The sequence below is a fragment of the Mesoplodon mirus genome, assembly GCF_964341445.2.
Source record: "Mesoplodon mirus genome assembly, chromosome: 5".
Classification (NCBI taxonomy): Eukaryota; Metazoa; Chordata; class Mammalia; order Artiodactyla; family Ziphiidae; genus Mesoplodon; species Mesoplodon mirus.
In genome coordinates this window covers 149,604,266-149,621,582 of record NC_138980.1, presented here as the reverse complement: position 1 = coordinate 149,621,582, position 17,317 = coordinate 149,604,266, and the positions used below count along the sequence as shown (strand labels likewise).

The following is a 17,317-nucleotide window of genomic DNA, read 5'->3' as shown; positions in this document are numbered from 1 at the left end:
AATGTCCAATAAAAAATTATCAGCATGCAAAGAAGAAAGATACTATGATCCATAAGAAGGGGTAAAATAATTGAAACCAATCCAGATGGGACACAGAAGATAGTAAACGAGAACAGTAAACATTTATTATAACTATATTCCCTAAGTTTAAGAATCTGGAGTAAATACTGCACAGGTTAAGTAAAGACAGAAAATGTTAAAAAGACTCAAATTGGCCTTGCATGGATTAAAACTGCAATGGGTGAAATGAAAAACATACCAGGTGGGATTAATGATGGAGTAGACATTGGAGAAGAAATGATTATTGAACTTGCAGACATAGTAATTGAAGCTATACAAATGAAGCACATTAAAATGACTGAAAAAAACCCACAGAGCATTAGTGAGTATTTAATATTTCTTACAGTGCAGGTCTGCCAGAGATGAGATGAATCCTTTCAGTTTTTGCCTGCTTCCAAATGGCTTTATTTTGACTTCATGTTAAAAGGATATTTTTACTGGATATAAAATTATAGATTAAGTTTTTCTTTAAGTACTTTAAAAATGTCGTTTAATTGCTTATCCCCTTTATTGTTTTTTCTGATAAGTCAACCATTATTCTCATCATGGTTCATTGTATGTAATATATCTTCTCTCGTTTTAAGATTTTATCTTTATGCTTTAGATTTCAGCCATACAACCATAATATGCCTAGGTGTAATTTTCTTTGTATTTACTGTTCTTGGGTTTCGCTGAACTTCTTAGGTCTGTGGGTTGATCTTTCCTCAGTTTTGGAAAATTGTCAGTCATCTCTTCCAATATTTCTTCTGCTCTATTCTTTTTTCTTGTTTTGGGTCTCCAGCTACACAAATGATAGCCTATTTGATTTTGTTTCACAGTTATTGGATGTTTTGATCCCCCTCCTCTTTAAATTTTTCTCTTTGTGTTTTAATTTAGATAATTTCTATTGTCCTCAAATTCACTGATTCTTTTATCTGATGTGTTCAGAATGCTAATGAGCCCATCAAAATAATTCTTCATCTTATATTTTATTTTTCATTTTTAGGATTACCATCTGGCTCCTTTTTATAGTTTTCATTTGTATCAGGAACAAATTCCCCATCTGTTTATACATGCTATCCATCTTTTCCATGAGATTGCTTAATATATCTATCATTGTTATTTTAAATTCCCTCTGATGATTCTAACACTTGGACCATGTTTGGATCAGATTTTTGTGTGTGTGTGGTACACGGGCCTCTCACTGTTGTGGCCTGTCCCGTTGCAGAGCACAGGCTCCAGACGCGCAGGCTCAGCGGCCATGACTCACGGGCCTAGCCACTCCGCGGCATGTGGGATCTTCCTGGACCGGGGCATGAACCCGTGTCCCCTGCATCGGCAGGTGGACTCTCAACCACTGCGCCACCAGGGAAGCCCTCTTTTAAACAATTTTGAAGGCAATTTTATGCAAACAGTTCAAAACTGGTTTTGAGTGATGGCAGCATCATTGAAATAAGAAACCTCTTTCTTATGATGGCTGTTTAATTATAGAATAGCAATTTAAGCCAAATATTTTTAAAAAATATTTGTTTATTTAATTATTTATTTTGGCTGCTCCAGGTCTTAGTTGCAGCACGTGGGATCTTACTTGCGGTATGTGGATGTCTTGGCTGCAGCGTGCAGACTTCTTAGTTGCGGCATGTGGACTCTTAGTTTTGGCATGCATGTGGGATCTAGTTCCCTGACCAGGGATTGAACCCGGGCCCCCTGCACCGGGAGTGTGGAGTCTTACCCAATGGACCACCAGGGAAGTCCCTAAGCCAAATATTTAAGAAGAAGTAATCTTAAAATCCATTTTCATTGCTCATGAGATATCACCTCACACCAGTCAGAATGGCCATTATCAAAAAGTCTACAAACTATAAATGCTGGAGAGGGTATGGAGAAAAGGGTGTTTTCCCACTGTTGGTGGGAATGTAAGCTGGTATAGCCACTATGGAGAACAGTATGGAGGTTCCTTAAGAAACTAAAAATAGAGTTACCATATGATCCAGCAATCCCACTCCTGGGCATATATATATCCAGAGAAAAACATGGTTCAAAAGGATACATGCACCCCAGTGTTCATTGCAGCACTGTTTACAATAGCCAAGACATGGAAGCAACCTAAATGTCCATCAACAGATGAATGGATAAAGAAGATGTGGTACATATATACAATGGAATATTACTCAGCCATTAAGAAGAATGAAATAATGCCATTTGCAGCAACATGGATGTACCTGGAGATTATCATAGTAACTGAAGTAAGTCAGACAAAGACAAATATCATATGATATCATGTTAATGCAGAATCTAAAAAAAATGATACAGATGAACTTATTTACAAAACAGAAACAGACACACAGACTTAGAGATTGAATTTATGGTTACTAGGGGGAAGGGTGGGGAGGAGGGATAGATTGGGAGTTTGGGATTGACATATACACACTGCTATATTTAAAATAGATAACCAACAAGGACCTAATCTATAGCACAGTGAAATCTACTCTATATAATAACCTAAATGGGAAAAGAATTTGAAAAAGAATAGATACATGTAGAAGAAAAAGAATAGATATGTATAACTGAATCACTCTGCTGTACACCTGAAACTAACACAACATTGTTAATCAATTATACTCCAATATTTTAAAAAAATCCATTTTCATCGCTCGTATATCTAGCCTTGAATACCTGTTTTTAAATTACTTTAAAATATTTAAGATTTTATTTTCCTTATACTGAATAATGCAATACAATTGATAATACATATTTTCTCCATTTTATGATTTTCTTTGTAAATACAAAAATAGATTTTTTTTCATAGTTTAATTGAAAACATATCATAGCCATCTTTACCTTGTTTACAACTGACTAATTTCAAATGAAGTGTTTCAGGAGGAAGATAGACATTCCATTCATGAAAACGAAAGTGTAAATTTTTACAAAAATTACCACGGAAAAGTGGAATCAGATGTGACACAGCTCTCCCTGCAGAGGGCAGCACTTTGTGGGAAATCGGAAGTCATAGGAGAATGCTTCTGAACTTTTGCCTCATGTACCAGAGCCTGGTCAAAGCATTGAGAAACATTTATTTTAACTGAATTTTAAAGTCATAAAATGATTGAACGTTTCTTCTGAGTCTGAATATTCTGGCTAGGTGCTTATTTATTTGGTTTTTTTTTCTGTCGATACCAAAATTTAAGCACATATAATAATTATGACTTACTGTATATTTACTGCTTTCTGTGTAAGAAACAATTTCTTTTAATTATTGAAAATGATTTTTGAATATCGTTGGCATCCTCATGTCTTGAAAATTGCAGGATTTATTGCACAAAGCCATGTTCACAGTATTCTTACATTTTATGATTTTATGAATGCCTATTATGTCCCCATGAAGGTGTTTAGTTCTTGTTTTGTTTCTAAATCTTGTAGACTGTTGCGGTTTTTTTTTTTTTTTTTTTTTTTTTTTTGACTGCGTTGGGTCTTTGTTGCTGTGTGCAGGCTTTCTCTAGTTGCAGTGAGCAGGGGCTACTCTTCGTTGTAGTGTGCAGGCTTCTCGTTGCGGTGGCTTCTCTTGTTGTGGAGCATGGGTTCTAGGTGTGCGGTCTTCAGTAGTTGCAGCACGCAGGCTCAGTAGTTGTGGTTCTCAGGCTCTAGGGTGCAGGCTCAGTAGTTGTGGCACATGGGCTTAGTTGCTCCGCGGCATGTGGGATCTTCCTGGACAAGGGCTCGAACCCATGTCCCCTTCAGTGGCAGGTGGATTGTCAACCACTGAGCCACCAGGGAAGACCCTAGACTGTTTCTTTAAGCCTTTTACATATATGGAAGTTTTCTTTTTCCGTTCATCAAGTTCCAATCCAACAAATGTGTTGTTTTTGAGCATTTTCTAAGTGCAAGCTCCTTTGCAAATGCTTCTGTGTCTGGCTTATTTTAGTTGTCCTTACTTTTATCTTCTGCAGTTCAATTATACATGCGTTGACACTTGGTCAGATACAGCAAGCAGAGGTTGGTGCCTGCCAGAAGCATCTTGCAATTGTACCTCCTATATAATGCCTAATTTAACTTTTTCCATTCATCTCTTATTCTTTTCTTATTATGAAATATATGTACTTACAGAAGAATTTATAAAATATATCGGAACTGTCTAATGAATACTTATAAAACAAACTCTGGTATGACCCAAGTCAAAAAATAGAAATTTTGCAACATCCAAGAACACCCACCTTGTTTGTGGCTTCCTTCCTAATTATAATTCTATCCCTCCACTCAGGAAGTATCCACTATTCTGGCTTTGTGATAATCATACCCTTCTTTTCCTTTATGCTTTTACAACCTATATGTGCATCTCTAAACAATGGCCTGGTTTAGCCTGGTTTGAACTTAATATGAGTGGACTCCATACTGTTGGAATTATTTTTATCTTTCTTCTTTTGTTCAATATTGTGTTTGCAAGGTCATCCATACTATAGCATTTTGCGTACCATTTTCTTAGTGATGTACTCTTCCATTGTATGCATATTTCACAACTCATTCATACTATTGTAAGTGGACATTCAGGTGTTTGCAGTTTTTGGTTACCATAAATAACACTGCTACAAATATTCTTACACATGTATACTAGTGCATATGTTTACATGTTTTTAGGGTAGTACTGGGATACTTTAACTTTTCCCTCGTGAAATACCTCTTGGACTTTGATATCCAAATTTCAGAATGTAAGTGTCCTTGCAATATACTTGTTAGCTGACTTATATGAAAAATTGTATTTATGTCTCGCAAACTCAATACTACATTTTAAACAAAACAATGTGTGTGTGTGTGTGGGAGGGGAAGTCTGGGTTATATTCCAGGTAGAATTGTTAAGTATTAATGTTTTGAAAGGTGTAGCTAGAATCACTGAAAGGCATATGTGATGGTTAATTTTATGTGTCAACTTGACTGGAGGCGTTGCCCAAATATTTGGTTAAACATTATTCTGGATGTATCTGTGAGGGAGATTCTGGATGAGATTAACATTTGAATAGACAGACTAAATTAAACAGGTGGCCCTTTCCAATGTGGGTGAGCCTCATCCATTTCATTGAAGGCCTGAATAGAACAAAAGGCTGAAATAAAGGAGAATTTGCTCTCTCTGCCTGTCTTCTAGCTGGAACATTGGTCTTCTCCTGCCTTCACACTTGGACTTGGACAAGAACTACACCATTAGCTTTCCTGGGTCTTCACCAGATTTCTGGGCTCAACTGCAGATCTGGGAACTTCTCAGTCTACATAATCACGTGAGCCAATTCCTTATAATAAATCATGTATGATATATTACATCAATTGGATATTATATATCCAAGTTTTACTTCTCTGGAGAACCTAGACTAATACAGCATGTTCTGCATACAAAGAAACAATTTGAAGTAACTATATTAGTCATTTAATGAATACTTTATATGCATTTTACTCTGAATTAGTTATGTTTTAGGAAACTGGTGGATGTTTTAGGTTGATATAAAAACACTATAATTTTCCTTATTTAAAATATTAAGAAATAGACTCTCAATTAGCATTTATTTTTAAAATGTCTCATTTACAAAGATAAATTTCTGATCTTAAGTGAAGAATACCTAAAGTGGGAAATGCTGTACCTAAAATGGAAATGCTGGGTAATAGATTGTGTGTATCTTCAACTTGGCTAGATAATGTCAAATTGTTTTCCAAAAGTGAAGTGTGAATATTCCCACCAGGTGTCTATGGTACTCCTGTTGCTTACATCCTCACCAATAGGGTAACCAAATATCCCAATTTTTGAGGAAGCATGCTGTTTTACAGAAAAATGCATTATAAGACATAGAAGGGACTGTGGAATTAGAAAACAATAATTTCACAGAAATTACATTAATAGATTGAGGGAAGGATTATTAATCGGTGTCAAGATCATTAAGTAAATCGTTTATGGAAAACTGGCCATTGGTTAATTGTTAAAAGAAAACCTCACACATTATTTTTTAATCACAAGGGGAAAATTTTATCTGTACAGTGGAGGGGAAAACAAAATAACTTAGTATAGGAATCAATCAATCATAGCGTCATTAATGTTTGTTAATCAGATATTGTGTGCCAGATATAAAGCCACATGAAGTACACACCAAGGTCTGTGAATTATTCTAGGCAAAAATATTTAAATTGGGTTTATTAAGCCTCTAATATAATGTACAATTTATAAGAAATGCAGGATAGAGACTGACAAGTTAAATGGTAGCATAGCAAAGAAACCAGAAAAATCCAGGGATATTCTGCAATAGGTAATTGACCTGGTTCTTTAAAAAGTCATGATTGTGAAAAAGAGATTATAATCTATTACAAGAAACTTAAGGGACATAAAAACCAGATGAAAGTTCGATCCTACATTTGATATTTGAATGGACAAACCATCTGTATGTGATATTTTTGGATCAAACGGGGAATTTTGAATATAGTATAAGTATTAGAAGAGATAAAATGTACTGAAAGAGAAAGTAGAGATTACTTAATGAAAAAAGTAGGTTGAGGAAGAGTATGTACAATACGATTTTGTATTGATATGTAACTACAAAGGTGTGTGTGTGTGTGTGTATAAAGACCTGGAAATATAGGCGTTAATTAGTAGTGATGGTCTCTGGTGGTGAAGGATTGATTTAATTACGCTTTTCTAATTTTCTACAATGCACATGTGCTGCTTTTCTAATAATAATTTTTAACTAAGTTATGCTTAACATACAATGTTATATTAGTTTCAGGTGTACAGCATAGTGATTCAATATTTTTATACATTATGAAATAATCACCCCAGTAAGTCCAGTTACCATCCATAACTACACATGTAATAATAATTTTTGAAAAATACAAGCTAGATAATAAAAGGTTACTCAGTGTAATAGATCAGTATTTTTTAACCAATTAATTTTAATGGAGTGTATTTCCTGGTAAAAATTAAAACATAAAAGATAAGTATTTTCTATCTAATAATAATTCTGTACATGACTAGCATTTTACATGCTAGATAATCTTCTTGGAAATAATGATTACCTTGATTATTATTAAAAAGGCCACTCTATAGGCTCATAAGTCATCTAGTGTCTTCCTTCTTGATTATGTGCATTTTAATGATTTTAAAATAGGTAGAACATGTCTTTCTCTATGCTTCTAGCAATTTATAGTTTTGGTTCCATCATTTTCATCCCTGTTATATTTAGTTTATTAAAGCAGAAATAAATTGATTGATATAACTTATGAAGAGTTTGCAGATAGCTGTCTATAATTATGAATAGAGTTTTATGCTCCCATGTACTTCATTTTACATATATATGTTTTTAAAAATGCACCTCTTCTTTCTCCCACTGACTCTTGAAAGCCTGGATTATAATCTGTCAGTTTTAGTACATTCTTATCTACATGAGAAATTCTTTTGTTGATTGATATAATCATAAAACAATGATCAGACAATTTTAGTGCATTATTCACTTTATATTCATAAAAGTGAATAAATAAGGTTTTTTGTTCTCAAGGAGATCCCAATCCAGAAGGGAGAAAAAGAAAAAAGGTGCTATATGGATCTATAAACAAAATAATTTCCAAAGCAATAGAATTTCATTTATTTTCTTCAGCAAAATATAAGTATTTATTAGGTTCCAGGTTCTGTGCTAGAAACTGGGCTTCAGAAAGAAAATATACAGTTTCTTCCTTTGAATTGCCAATAGTCTAAGATAGACTAATAAACAGATAAACAGACTGATCACAATCAGTATGATTAGTAGCACTTAATCAGTGGTTCTCAAATAAGGGAGTGTTTTGCCCCGCAGAGGACACTTGGCAATGTCTGAAGACATCTTTGATTGTCACGTCTGGGGTGTGTGTGCAACTGGCACCTGGTAGGTAGAGGCCAAGGATACTACTAATCATCCTACAATGCACAGGACAGCCCTGCACAATAGAGTTATTAGGTCAAAAATGTCCGTAGTGCTGCTCTTGAGAAACCCTACACTAATCATTGAGTGTTTTTGGCTTATGTAAGAGAATTGTCTAACCCAGTGAAGGTAAGTAGGGGAGAAGGACATGGAATGCTTTTATGGAGCCTGCAGCTGAAGTTTGAAGGACAAGTAGAGGTAACCAGGCAGAGGACACCAGATGTGTCACCAGGGGTGTGTGAAGAGAGCTATGGGAACATGCAAGAAGGAAAGTCTAATTTGGGGGGATGATGAGGAGTGGGCATGCATAGGCAACTGTCAAAGAAGGCTTCTCGGGGATGTTTGAGCTATGTCTAAAAGGATGACTAGGAGGTTGTCATGTGGACATAGGTATATGGGGGATAGTGTTGGAAAAGTTCTTGAATTTTAGTTTCAGATTGAGGTTTGTAATTCTTCCGAGTCATTTTGAGAAGTGGTATATTTAGTCCTATAAAATAACAACAAAAAAACCCTGCATATGACAATAGTAATTCATTTGCATCATAAGGGGTCATCATATTTTAAAGATTATGTATTTAAGAAAATAGTAGAACTCAATTGCAATGATGAATATATGAGAATATTCATTGCAGCTTTAGCTTCCAAATATTTGGGAATTTTCCAGATATATTTAAAAAATTGATTTCTAGTTTAATTCTATTATGATCTAAAGACATACTTTTAATAATTTCTATTCTTTAAAATTTGGCAAAGTTTGTTTTATGGCCAAGAATACTGTCTATCTTGTTGAATGTTCCACGTGCACTTGAAAGAAAAGCTTACTCAGATGTTGTATGGAGTGTTCCATAAATGTAAATAATATGATATTATAGTGACATATTGGTTGATAATGTTGCTTATGTCTCCTGTATCTTTACTGATTTCCTGTCTTTGGTCTAGCAATTACTGAGAGAGGAATGTTGAAATGTCAAACTGTAATTGCGGATTTATGTATTTCTCTTTTTAGCACTATCAGTTTTTGTTTTGTGTATTTTGAGGTTTTATTATTAGGGATGTACACATTTAGAATTCTTAGGTCTTCTTGGAGAATTGACCCATTTATTATCATCTAATTTTTCTTTTAAACATTGATAATATTCCTTGTTCTGAAGTAACTTTGTGTGATATTATTAAAGCCACCCAAGCTTTCTTTTGTTGGTGTTTGCATGGTATATCTTTTTTCATCATTTTACTTTTAACCTATCTATGCTTTTATATTAAGGAGATTTCTTATAAATAGCATATACTTTTTAAAACTCCAGTCTGACAATCTCTGTTTTTAATTGGCATGTTTAGATCATTCACATTTTGTCAATGTTGATATGGTTGAATTAAATTCTACAATCTTGCTTTCTATTGTTCCATCTGTTCTTCATTTCTTTCATCCTCTTTTTCTGCCTTCTTTTTAGTTAACTGAACATTTTTCTTATGATTCCATTTTATCTTCACTATTAACTTATTATTGATACTTCTTAAAAATTTTTTAATAGTTGCCCTAGGGTTTATGTTATATATCTTCAATTAATCAGTCTGCTTTATATAATATTCTTCTTCATGTGTAGATTTTGTTTTTTTTCATTATACAGCACTGACTTTGAAAGAGTGTGTGATCATGCTTACAACTAATTACATTATTAAAAATTCTGAAATCTATACTCCTTCATTTATGTCTAGCAAATGCTCAACAACTGCCTATCAGGAAAAAGAAGTCCTAATATGTAGTGTTTGATAATTTCTGTGACTTAACCTCTCCAACCATGGCCTATTTCTAGCTATTATTGTGACATTGCTGAATGTGGGATTAGGAAGAAATGAGACAATTTTTGCACTGAGCCAGTGCAAGCTGGCTCCAGTACACACTTCTGAGCCTATAAAGTCCCCTGGTGTTGCTAAGACATGTCCTTGGTTCTTGGTTATTATTTATATTTCTAGGGCCTAAAACTTTAAGTTCTCAGACCTACAAATTTAAATTCCAATATCCAAGGAGTCTGTAACTACATTTCATCCTCTTGTAAGTTTATCTTCTCATATTACTAAAGAGTTCAGGTTCATTAAATATGATCATATCCCCTTCATAGAATTTCTTTCTACCTTCAGAAATACTCACCAGTGGCTCCCATATATCTATTTGTATTAACTATGTCTGAAATCAATCTAAAGACAAGACAAAACAAGGAGATGCATCAGGCCATTCTGTTTGTGCCAGCTACTCAGGAGTTGGCTGCCCTAGTGTTGGGGCTTACAGCAAACTTAATTTGGGGAAAGGATCTGGGAGGGTTAGAGAGCAGGTTTGCATGTTTTCTTACCAAAAGATTGTGAATCATTGGATTGATATAGGTTAGCTAGAAGGTCCATGTTTTGAAGACCTAATAATAGCCGCCTTGGTGCTCACTCATAACCAGCTACTGACTCTCCCAGTGGAAGTCAAGTGGTGACTATGGCCTAACAAGATGAGATCTTATTTACAATAGAATTGGGGAAATGAAACAAATGTTGAACATTTCAAACCTCCTGGGATAGTCTGCTATGAGGCAGTCTTAACAGTATTTCAATTCCAATGTCTTTATAGAAGGCAGAATCTGAGCCACTCATGATAATGTTAAAATAAAGATTTGGGGGGAGGAGGTGGGGGTGTGTTGAATAGAAAAATTACAGAAGCTCAACACTTTTGACTGAAACTCAATGCTAGGAGACTGGGAAGTGTCATAAAGAGACTACAGTATATATTCAGGAAAACATTTTGAATAATTGTGAATTTTACTGCACAAACACATAGGTTAATACTTTCTTGTGTTATCATTTCTCCACATTCCAGGATGAAAATAGTAAAAAAAGGGCTGAAAGAAGCTTGAATCTAATTTCTCATTTCTTAACTCCTTTTTCTTTAATTTCTGCATAACACACCATCACCAATATATCAACGTTATTCTAAAGGAGGAAATTGGAATATAAAACACATCTTTATGATAAATAAAAGCATATAGGCAGGAGTTGTAAACCATTTAAATTTCCTTTGGGATAGTGATTCCAAAACATTACTTAGTGAACTGCAATTGCTATTAATCACCTTTATAGCCGAGAAATTCAGATTTTCCCCCAAATGTATGCATTTCTTTTTCTATGAATTAAAGAATATTTACTTAGATTTATCCTAATAATAACATTTTAAATACATGAGAACCATTTTGTTACACTATAGCTACATCCATGGGGTTTTTTTTTGTGGTTGTTCCTATTAAATCATGTGCTTTTTCTAAGATAAAAGGAATACAAACTCAAAATTTTAAAAATTGGAAAATGTAGATAATACTTATAAATAAAACAGAAAAATCAACCATAAACCCAACACTCAGAGAGAACCTGTCAATATTCACAGAATTTCATCTACATATTTTTATGCACATATTTTAAAAAATTGGAATTATACTATATATACAGTTTCAAATACTAACATTTCCACCAAGAATATATGAGAGCCTTTTCCTATCCTATAAAATATTTTGACTCTATAATTTCCATTTGCTGAATCATATTGGATGCTTCATAATGTAAAGCTTCATAATGCAATGATGTTTCAAGTATTCCATTAATAGTTCCCTTTTCTATAATTTCAAAATCCAAACGTTTTATCTTTTATCTTCTAATCTGCTAAATTTTGGTTCATGGTAGGAAAAATTAGCTCTGGATTATTGCACTCACTTCCTCTTTCTTGTCCAGCTTTCTTCTGGGCATGAAAACCCCAAGTGGGAAATGTTCCTAAACTGTATGGAAAAACTTCTGTCCTAAAGAGGTATTTTTGCATCTTTCCTCTTCACTATCAATGTGTGACTTCAGTCTAATTTTCTCCAAGTGGTGTTCTCTTCAGTAGATTCTCTATCTACCCTTCTTCTCAATTCCTCTTACCATGATTATAGACCAATCTTCATAATTTCCTGCTTGGATTGAACAGCAAAATTCTCCTAACTGATTTCCATGCATCCAGTCTCACTCTTTCCCAAACTCTTTCCCAAACTTCCACCTTTGTGATTTTTTTTTATCATCAAATCAGAGTATGTCATTGCCCTACTAAATATTCCAAATGCCTCCCATTGCCTGCAAAAATATAGTTTGGCAAGACATGTAATTTCCTTCACAATCTAGTACTAACACATCTCTGTATTTATTTATTAATTTATTCAACAGAGCTTACAAGATTATATTTGATACATGAAAGTTTTCACATAGTAGGAATAAATCTTTGCGAATGTTGCCAATGATGACGATGGGTGCAACATTGAAAGAAATAGTCCTGGGAGGCAAAGACAAGCAAAGCTAGTAATAAAAAAACCCAGCAACATCAAAAGCTATCCTTCAATTTATTTCCTGGACTTTCTACGATTACTAAAGGATGATGCATATTTAAAGTAAAGTTTAAAAGAATGACAAGAGAAAAATTCTAGGCTTAATGGGTATTGCAAAAGAAGGAAATAGGCTTAATGTTATGAGCTATACAGGAGAGAGGTTAAGAGTGCTCTTGAGAAAGTCAGCCTGGATTATAATTTTGGCTTTTCTACTTACTAGCTTGGGAGAATTACCTGACTTCTTTGTAATCTTGTTTCTTTGGCCAAATGGATAATAGTAGTGTATTCCTTATAAGCTTGTTGAGAGAACTTAGTTGATTTAAGTACAGAGCTCAACAAAGTAAGCTTTTAATGAAACTCAGCTATCATTGTTAATATTATTATTAACCATTTTTATCTAAAAAGAGAAAATAGAGCTTTTTGCTAACTAGGTATAAGGTATAAGAGAGTTATATAAGGTATAACTAGGTATAGGTATAAGAGAGTTAGATGACATAAACCATCGGCTGCTCTGTAGTTTACAGGAAAGCTCCAACTATTAAAAAAACGAATAGGAAAAATAAATATGTTGCCACCTGATTCTTAGTGGAACTTTTCGTTTCCTCCATCCCCTACTCAATTATTTCAAATGTTCTATTTAAAATTTCTGACTCTTTCTTTAAGAGTAAAATGCTACACATCTGATTCATAACATATTTCAAACTCAGCACTCAGTTATGATAGTAATAATCCTTGAAATGATAACTTTTTGGGGTTAAATTTAGAAAGCATTGCACAAGGTTGTATGAGAGGAACTTCTCTAGGCAAAAACACAACAGAAGGAAAAGACCTACAATAACGAACCCAAAACAATTAAGAAAATGGGAATAGGAACATACATATCGATAATTATCTTAAATGTAAATGGACTAAATGCTCCCACCAAAAGACACAGATTGGCTGAATGGATACAAAAACAAGACCCAGATATATGCTGTCTACAAGAGACCCACTTCAGACCTAGAGACACATACAGACTGAAAGTAAGGGATGGAAAAAGATATTCCATGCAAATGGAAACCAAAAGAAAGCTGGAGTAGCAATTCTCATATCAGACAAAATAGACTTTAAAATAAAGACTACTAGAAGAGACAAAGAAGGACACTACATAATGATCAAGGGATCGATCCAAGAAGAAGATATAACAATTGTAAATATTTATGCACCCAACATAGGAGCACCTCAATACATAAGGCAAATACTAACAGCCATAAAAGGAGAAATCGACAGTAACACAATCATAGTAGGGGACTTTAACACCCCACTTTCACCAATGGACAGATCATCCAAAATGAAAATAAATAAGGAAACACAAGCTTTAAATGATACATTAAACAAGATGGACTTAATTGATATTTATAGGACATTCCATCCAAAAACAACAGAATACACATTTTTCTCAAGTGCTCATGGAACATTCTCCAGGATAGATCATATCTTGGGTCACAAATCGAGCCTTGGTAAATTTAAGAAAATTGAAATTGTATCAAGTATCTTTTCTGACCACAATGCTATGAGACTAGATATCAATTACAGGAAAAGAGCTGTAAAAAATACAAACACATGGAGGCTAAACAATACACTACTTAATAACGAAGTGATAACTGAAGAAATCAAAGGGGAAATCAAAAAATACCTAGAAACAAATGACAATGGAGACACGACGACCCAAAACCTATGGGATGCAGCAAAAGCAGTTCTAAGAGGGAAGTTTATAGCAATACAATCCCACCTTAAGAAACAGGAAACATCTCGAATAAACAACCTAACCTTGCACCTAAAGCAATTAGAGAAAGAAGAACAAAAACATCCCAAAGTCAGCAGAAGGAAAGAAATCATAAAAATCAGATCAGAAATAAATGAAAAAGAAATGAAGGAAACGATAGCAAAGATCAATAAAACTAAAAGCTGGTTCTTTGAGAAGATAAACAAAATTGATAAACCATTAGCCAGACTCATCAAGAAAAGAAGGGAGAAGACTCAAATCAATAGAATTAGAAATGAAAAAGGAGAAGTAACAACTGACACTGCAGAAATACAAAAGATCATGAGAGATTACTATAAGCAACTCTATGCCCATAAAATGGACAACCTGGAAGAGATGGACAAATTCTTAGAAATGCACAACCTGCCAAGACTGACTCAGGAAGAAATAGAAAATATGAATAGACCAATCACAAGCACTGAAATTGAAACTGTGATTAAAAATCTTCCATCAAACAAAAGCCCAGGACCAGATGGCTTCACAGGCGAATTCTATCAAGCATTTAGAGAAGAGCTAACACCCATCCTTCTCAAACTCTTCCAAACAATATCAGAGGAAGGAACACTCCCAAACTCATTCTACGAGGCCACCATCACCTTGATACCAAAACCAGGCAAGGATGTCACAAAGAAAGAAAACTACAGGCCAATATCACTGATGAACATAGATGCAAAAATCCTCAACAAAATACAAGCAAACAGAATCCAACAGCACATTAAAAGGATCATACACCATGATCAAGTGGGGTTTATTCCAGGAATGCAAGGATTCTTCAATATACGCAAATCAATCAATGTGATACACCATATTAACAAGTTGAAGGAGAAAAACCATATGATCATCTCAATAGATGCAGAGAAAGCTTTCGACAAAATTCAACACCCATTTATGATAAAAACCCTGCAGAAAGTAGGCATAGAGGGAACTTTCCTCAACATAATAAAGGCCATCTATGACAAACCCACAGCCAACATTGTCCTCAATGGTGAAAAACTGAAACCATTTCCACTAAGATCAGGAACAAGACAAGGCTGACCACTCTCACCACTCTTATTCAACCTAGTTTTGGAAGTTTTAGCCACAGCAATCAGAGAAGAAAAGGAAATAAAAGGAATCCAAATTGGAAAAGAAGAAGTAAAGCTGTCACTGTTTGCAGATGACATGATACTATACATAGAGAATCCTAAAGATGCTACCAAAAAACTACTAGAGCTAATCAATGAATTTGGTAAAGTAGCAGGATACAAAATTAATGTACAGAAATCTCTGGCATTCCTGTACACTAATGATGAAAAATCTGAAAATGAAATCAAGAAAACACTCCCATTTACCATTGCAACAAAAAGAATAAAATATCTAGGAATAAACCTACCTAAGGAGACAAAAGACCTGTATGCAGAAAATTATAAGACACTGATGAAAGAAATTAAAGATGATACAAATAGATGGAGAGATATACCATGTTCCTGGATTGGAAGAATCAATATTGTGAAAATGACTGTACTACCCAAAGCAATCTACAGATTCAATGCAATCCCTATCAAACTACCACTGGCATTTTTCACAGAACTAGAACAAAAAATTTCAAAATTTGTTTGGAAAAACAAAAGACCCCGAATAGCCAAAGCAATCTTGAGAATGAAGAATGGAGCTGGAGGAATCAGGCTCCCTGACTTCAGACTATACTACAAAGCTACAGTAATCAAGACAGTGTGGTACTGGCATAAAAACAGAAAGATAGATCAGTGGATCAGGATAGAAAGCCCAGAGATAAACCCACGCACATATGGCCAACTTATCTTTGATAAAGGAGGCAGGAAAGTACAGTGGAGAAAGGACAGTCTCTTCAATAAGTGGTGCTGGGAAAACTGGACAGGGACATGTAAAAGTTTGAGATTAGATCATTCCCTAACACCATACACAAAAATAAGCTCAAAATGGATTAAAGACTTAAATGTAAGGCCAGAAACTCTCAAACTCTTAGAGAAAAACATAGGTAGAACACTCTATGACATAAATCACAGCAAGATCCTTTTTGACCCACCTCCTAGAGAAATGGAAATAAAAACAAAGATAAACAAATGGGACCTAATGAAACTTCAAAGCTTTTGCACAGCAAAGGAAACCATAAACAAGACCAAAAGACAACCCTCAGAATGGGAGAAAATATTTGCAAATGAAGCAACTGACAAAGGATTAATCTCCAAAATTTATAAACAGCTCATGCAGCTCACTAGCAAAAAAACAAAAAACCCAATCCAAAAATGGGCAGAAGACTTAAATAGGCATTTCTCCAAAGAAGATATACAGACTGCCAACAAACACATGAAAGAATGCTCAACATCATTAATCATTAGAGAAATGCAAATCAAAACTACAATGAGATATCATCTCACACCAGTCAGAATGGCCATCATCAAGAAATCTAGAAACAATAAATGCTGGAGAGGGTGTGGAGAAAAGGGAACACTCTTGCACTGCTGGTGGGAATGTGAATTGGTACAGCCACTGTGGAGAACGGTATGGAGGTTCCCTAAAAAACTACAAATAGAACTACCATATGACCCAGCAATCCCACTACTGGGCATATACCCTGAGAAAACCATAATTCAAAAAGAGACATGTACCAAAATGTTCATCGCAGCTCTATTCACAATAGCCCGGAGCTGGAAACAACCTAAGTGTCCATCATCGGATGAATGGATAAAGAAGATGTGGCACATATATACAATGGAATATTACTCAGCCATAAAAACAAATGAAACTGAGCTATTTGTAATGAGGTGGATAGACCTAGAGTCTGTCATACAGAGTGAAGTAAGTCAGAAAGAGAAAGACAAATACCGTATGCTAACACATATATACGGAATTTAAAAAAAAAAAATGGCATGAAGAACCTAGGGTTAAAACGGGAATAAAGACACAGACCTACTTGAGAATGAACTTGAGGATATGGGGAGGGGGAAGGGTAAGCTGTGACAAAGCGAAAGAGAGGCATGGACATACGTACACTACCAAACATAGGGTAGATAGATAGTGGGAAGCAGCCGCAGAGCACAGGGAGATCAGCTCGGTGCTTTGTGACCGCCTGGAGGGGTGGGATGGGGAGGGTGGGAGGGAGGGAGATGCATGAGGGAAGGGATGTGGGAACAGATGTATATGTATGACTGATTCAC

General features: G+C 34.8%; 1 protein-coding gene across 4 annotated transcripts in view; it reads left to right on the top strand.

Annotated features, from left to right (window-relative positions):
* FBXO4 (F-box protein 4) overlaps window positions 1-17,317 on the top strand; it is a 379,144-nt gene that overhangs the window by 33,105 nt on the left and 328,722 nt on the right. For 3 of the 4 annotated variants that reach the window (XM_082622366.1, XM_082622367.1, XM_082622368.1), the window contains exon 6: window positions 5,174-5,303. In XM_082622366.1, coding sequence (XP_082478492.1) covers window positions 5,174-5,303 — 130 coding nt within the window. Of the gene's footprint in view, window positions 1-5,173; window positions 5,304-17,317 lie in introns of those variants that run through there. The other variant, XR_014294162.1, reaches the window with a different exon arrangement.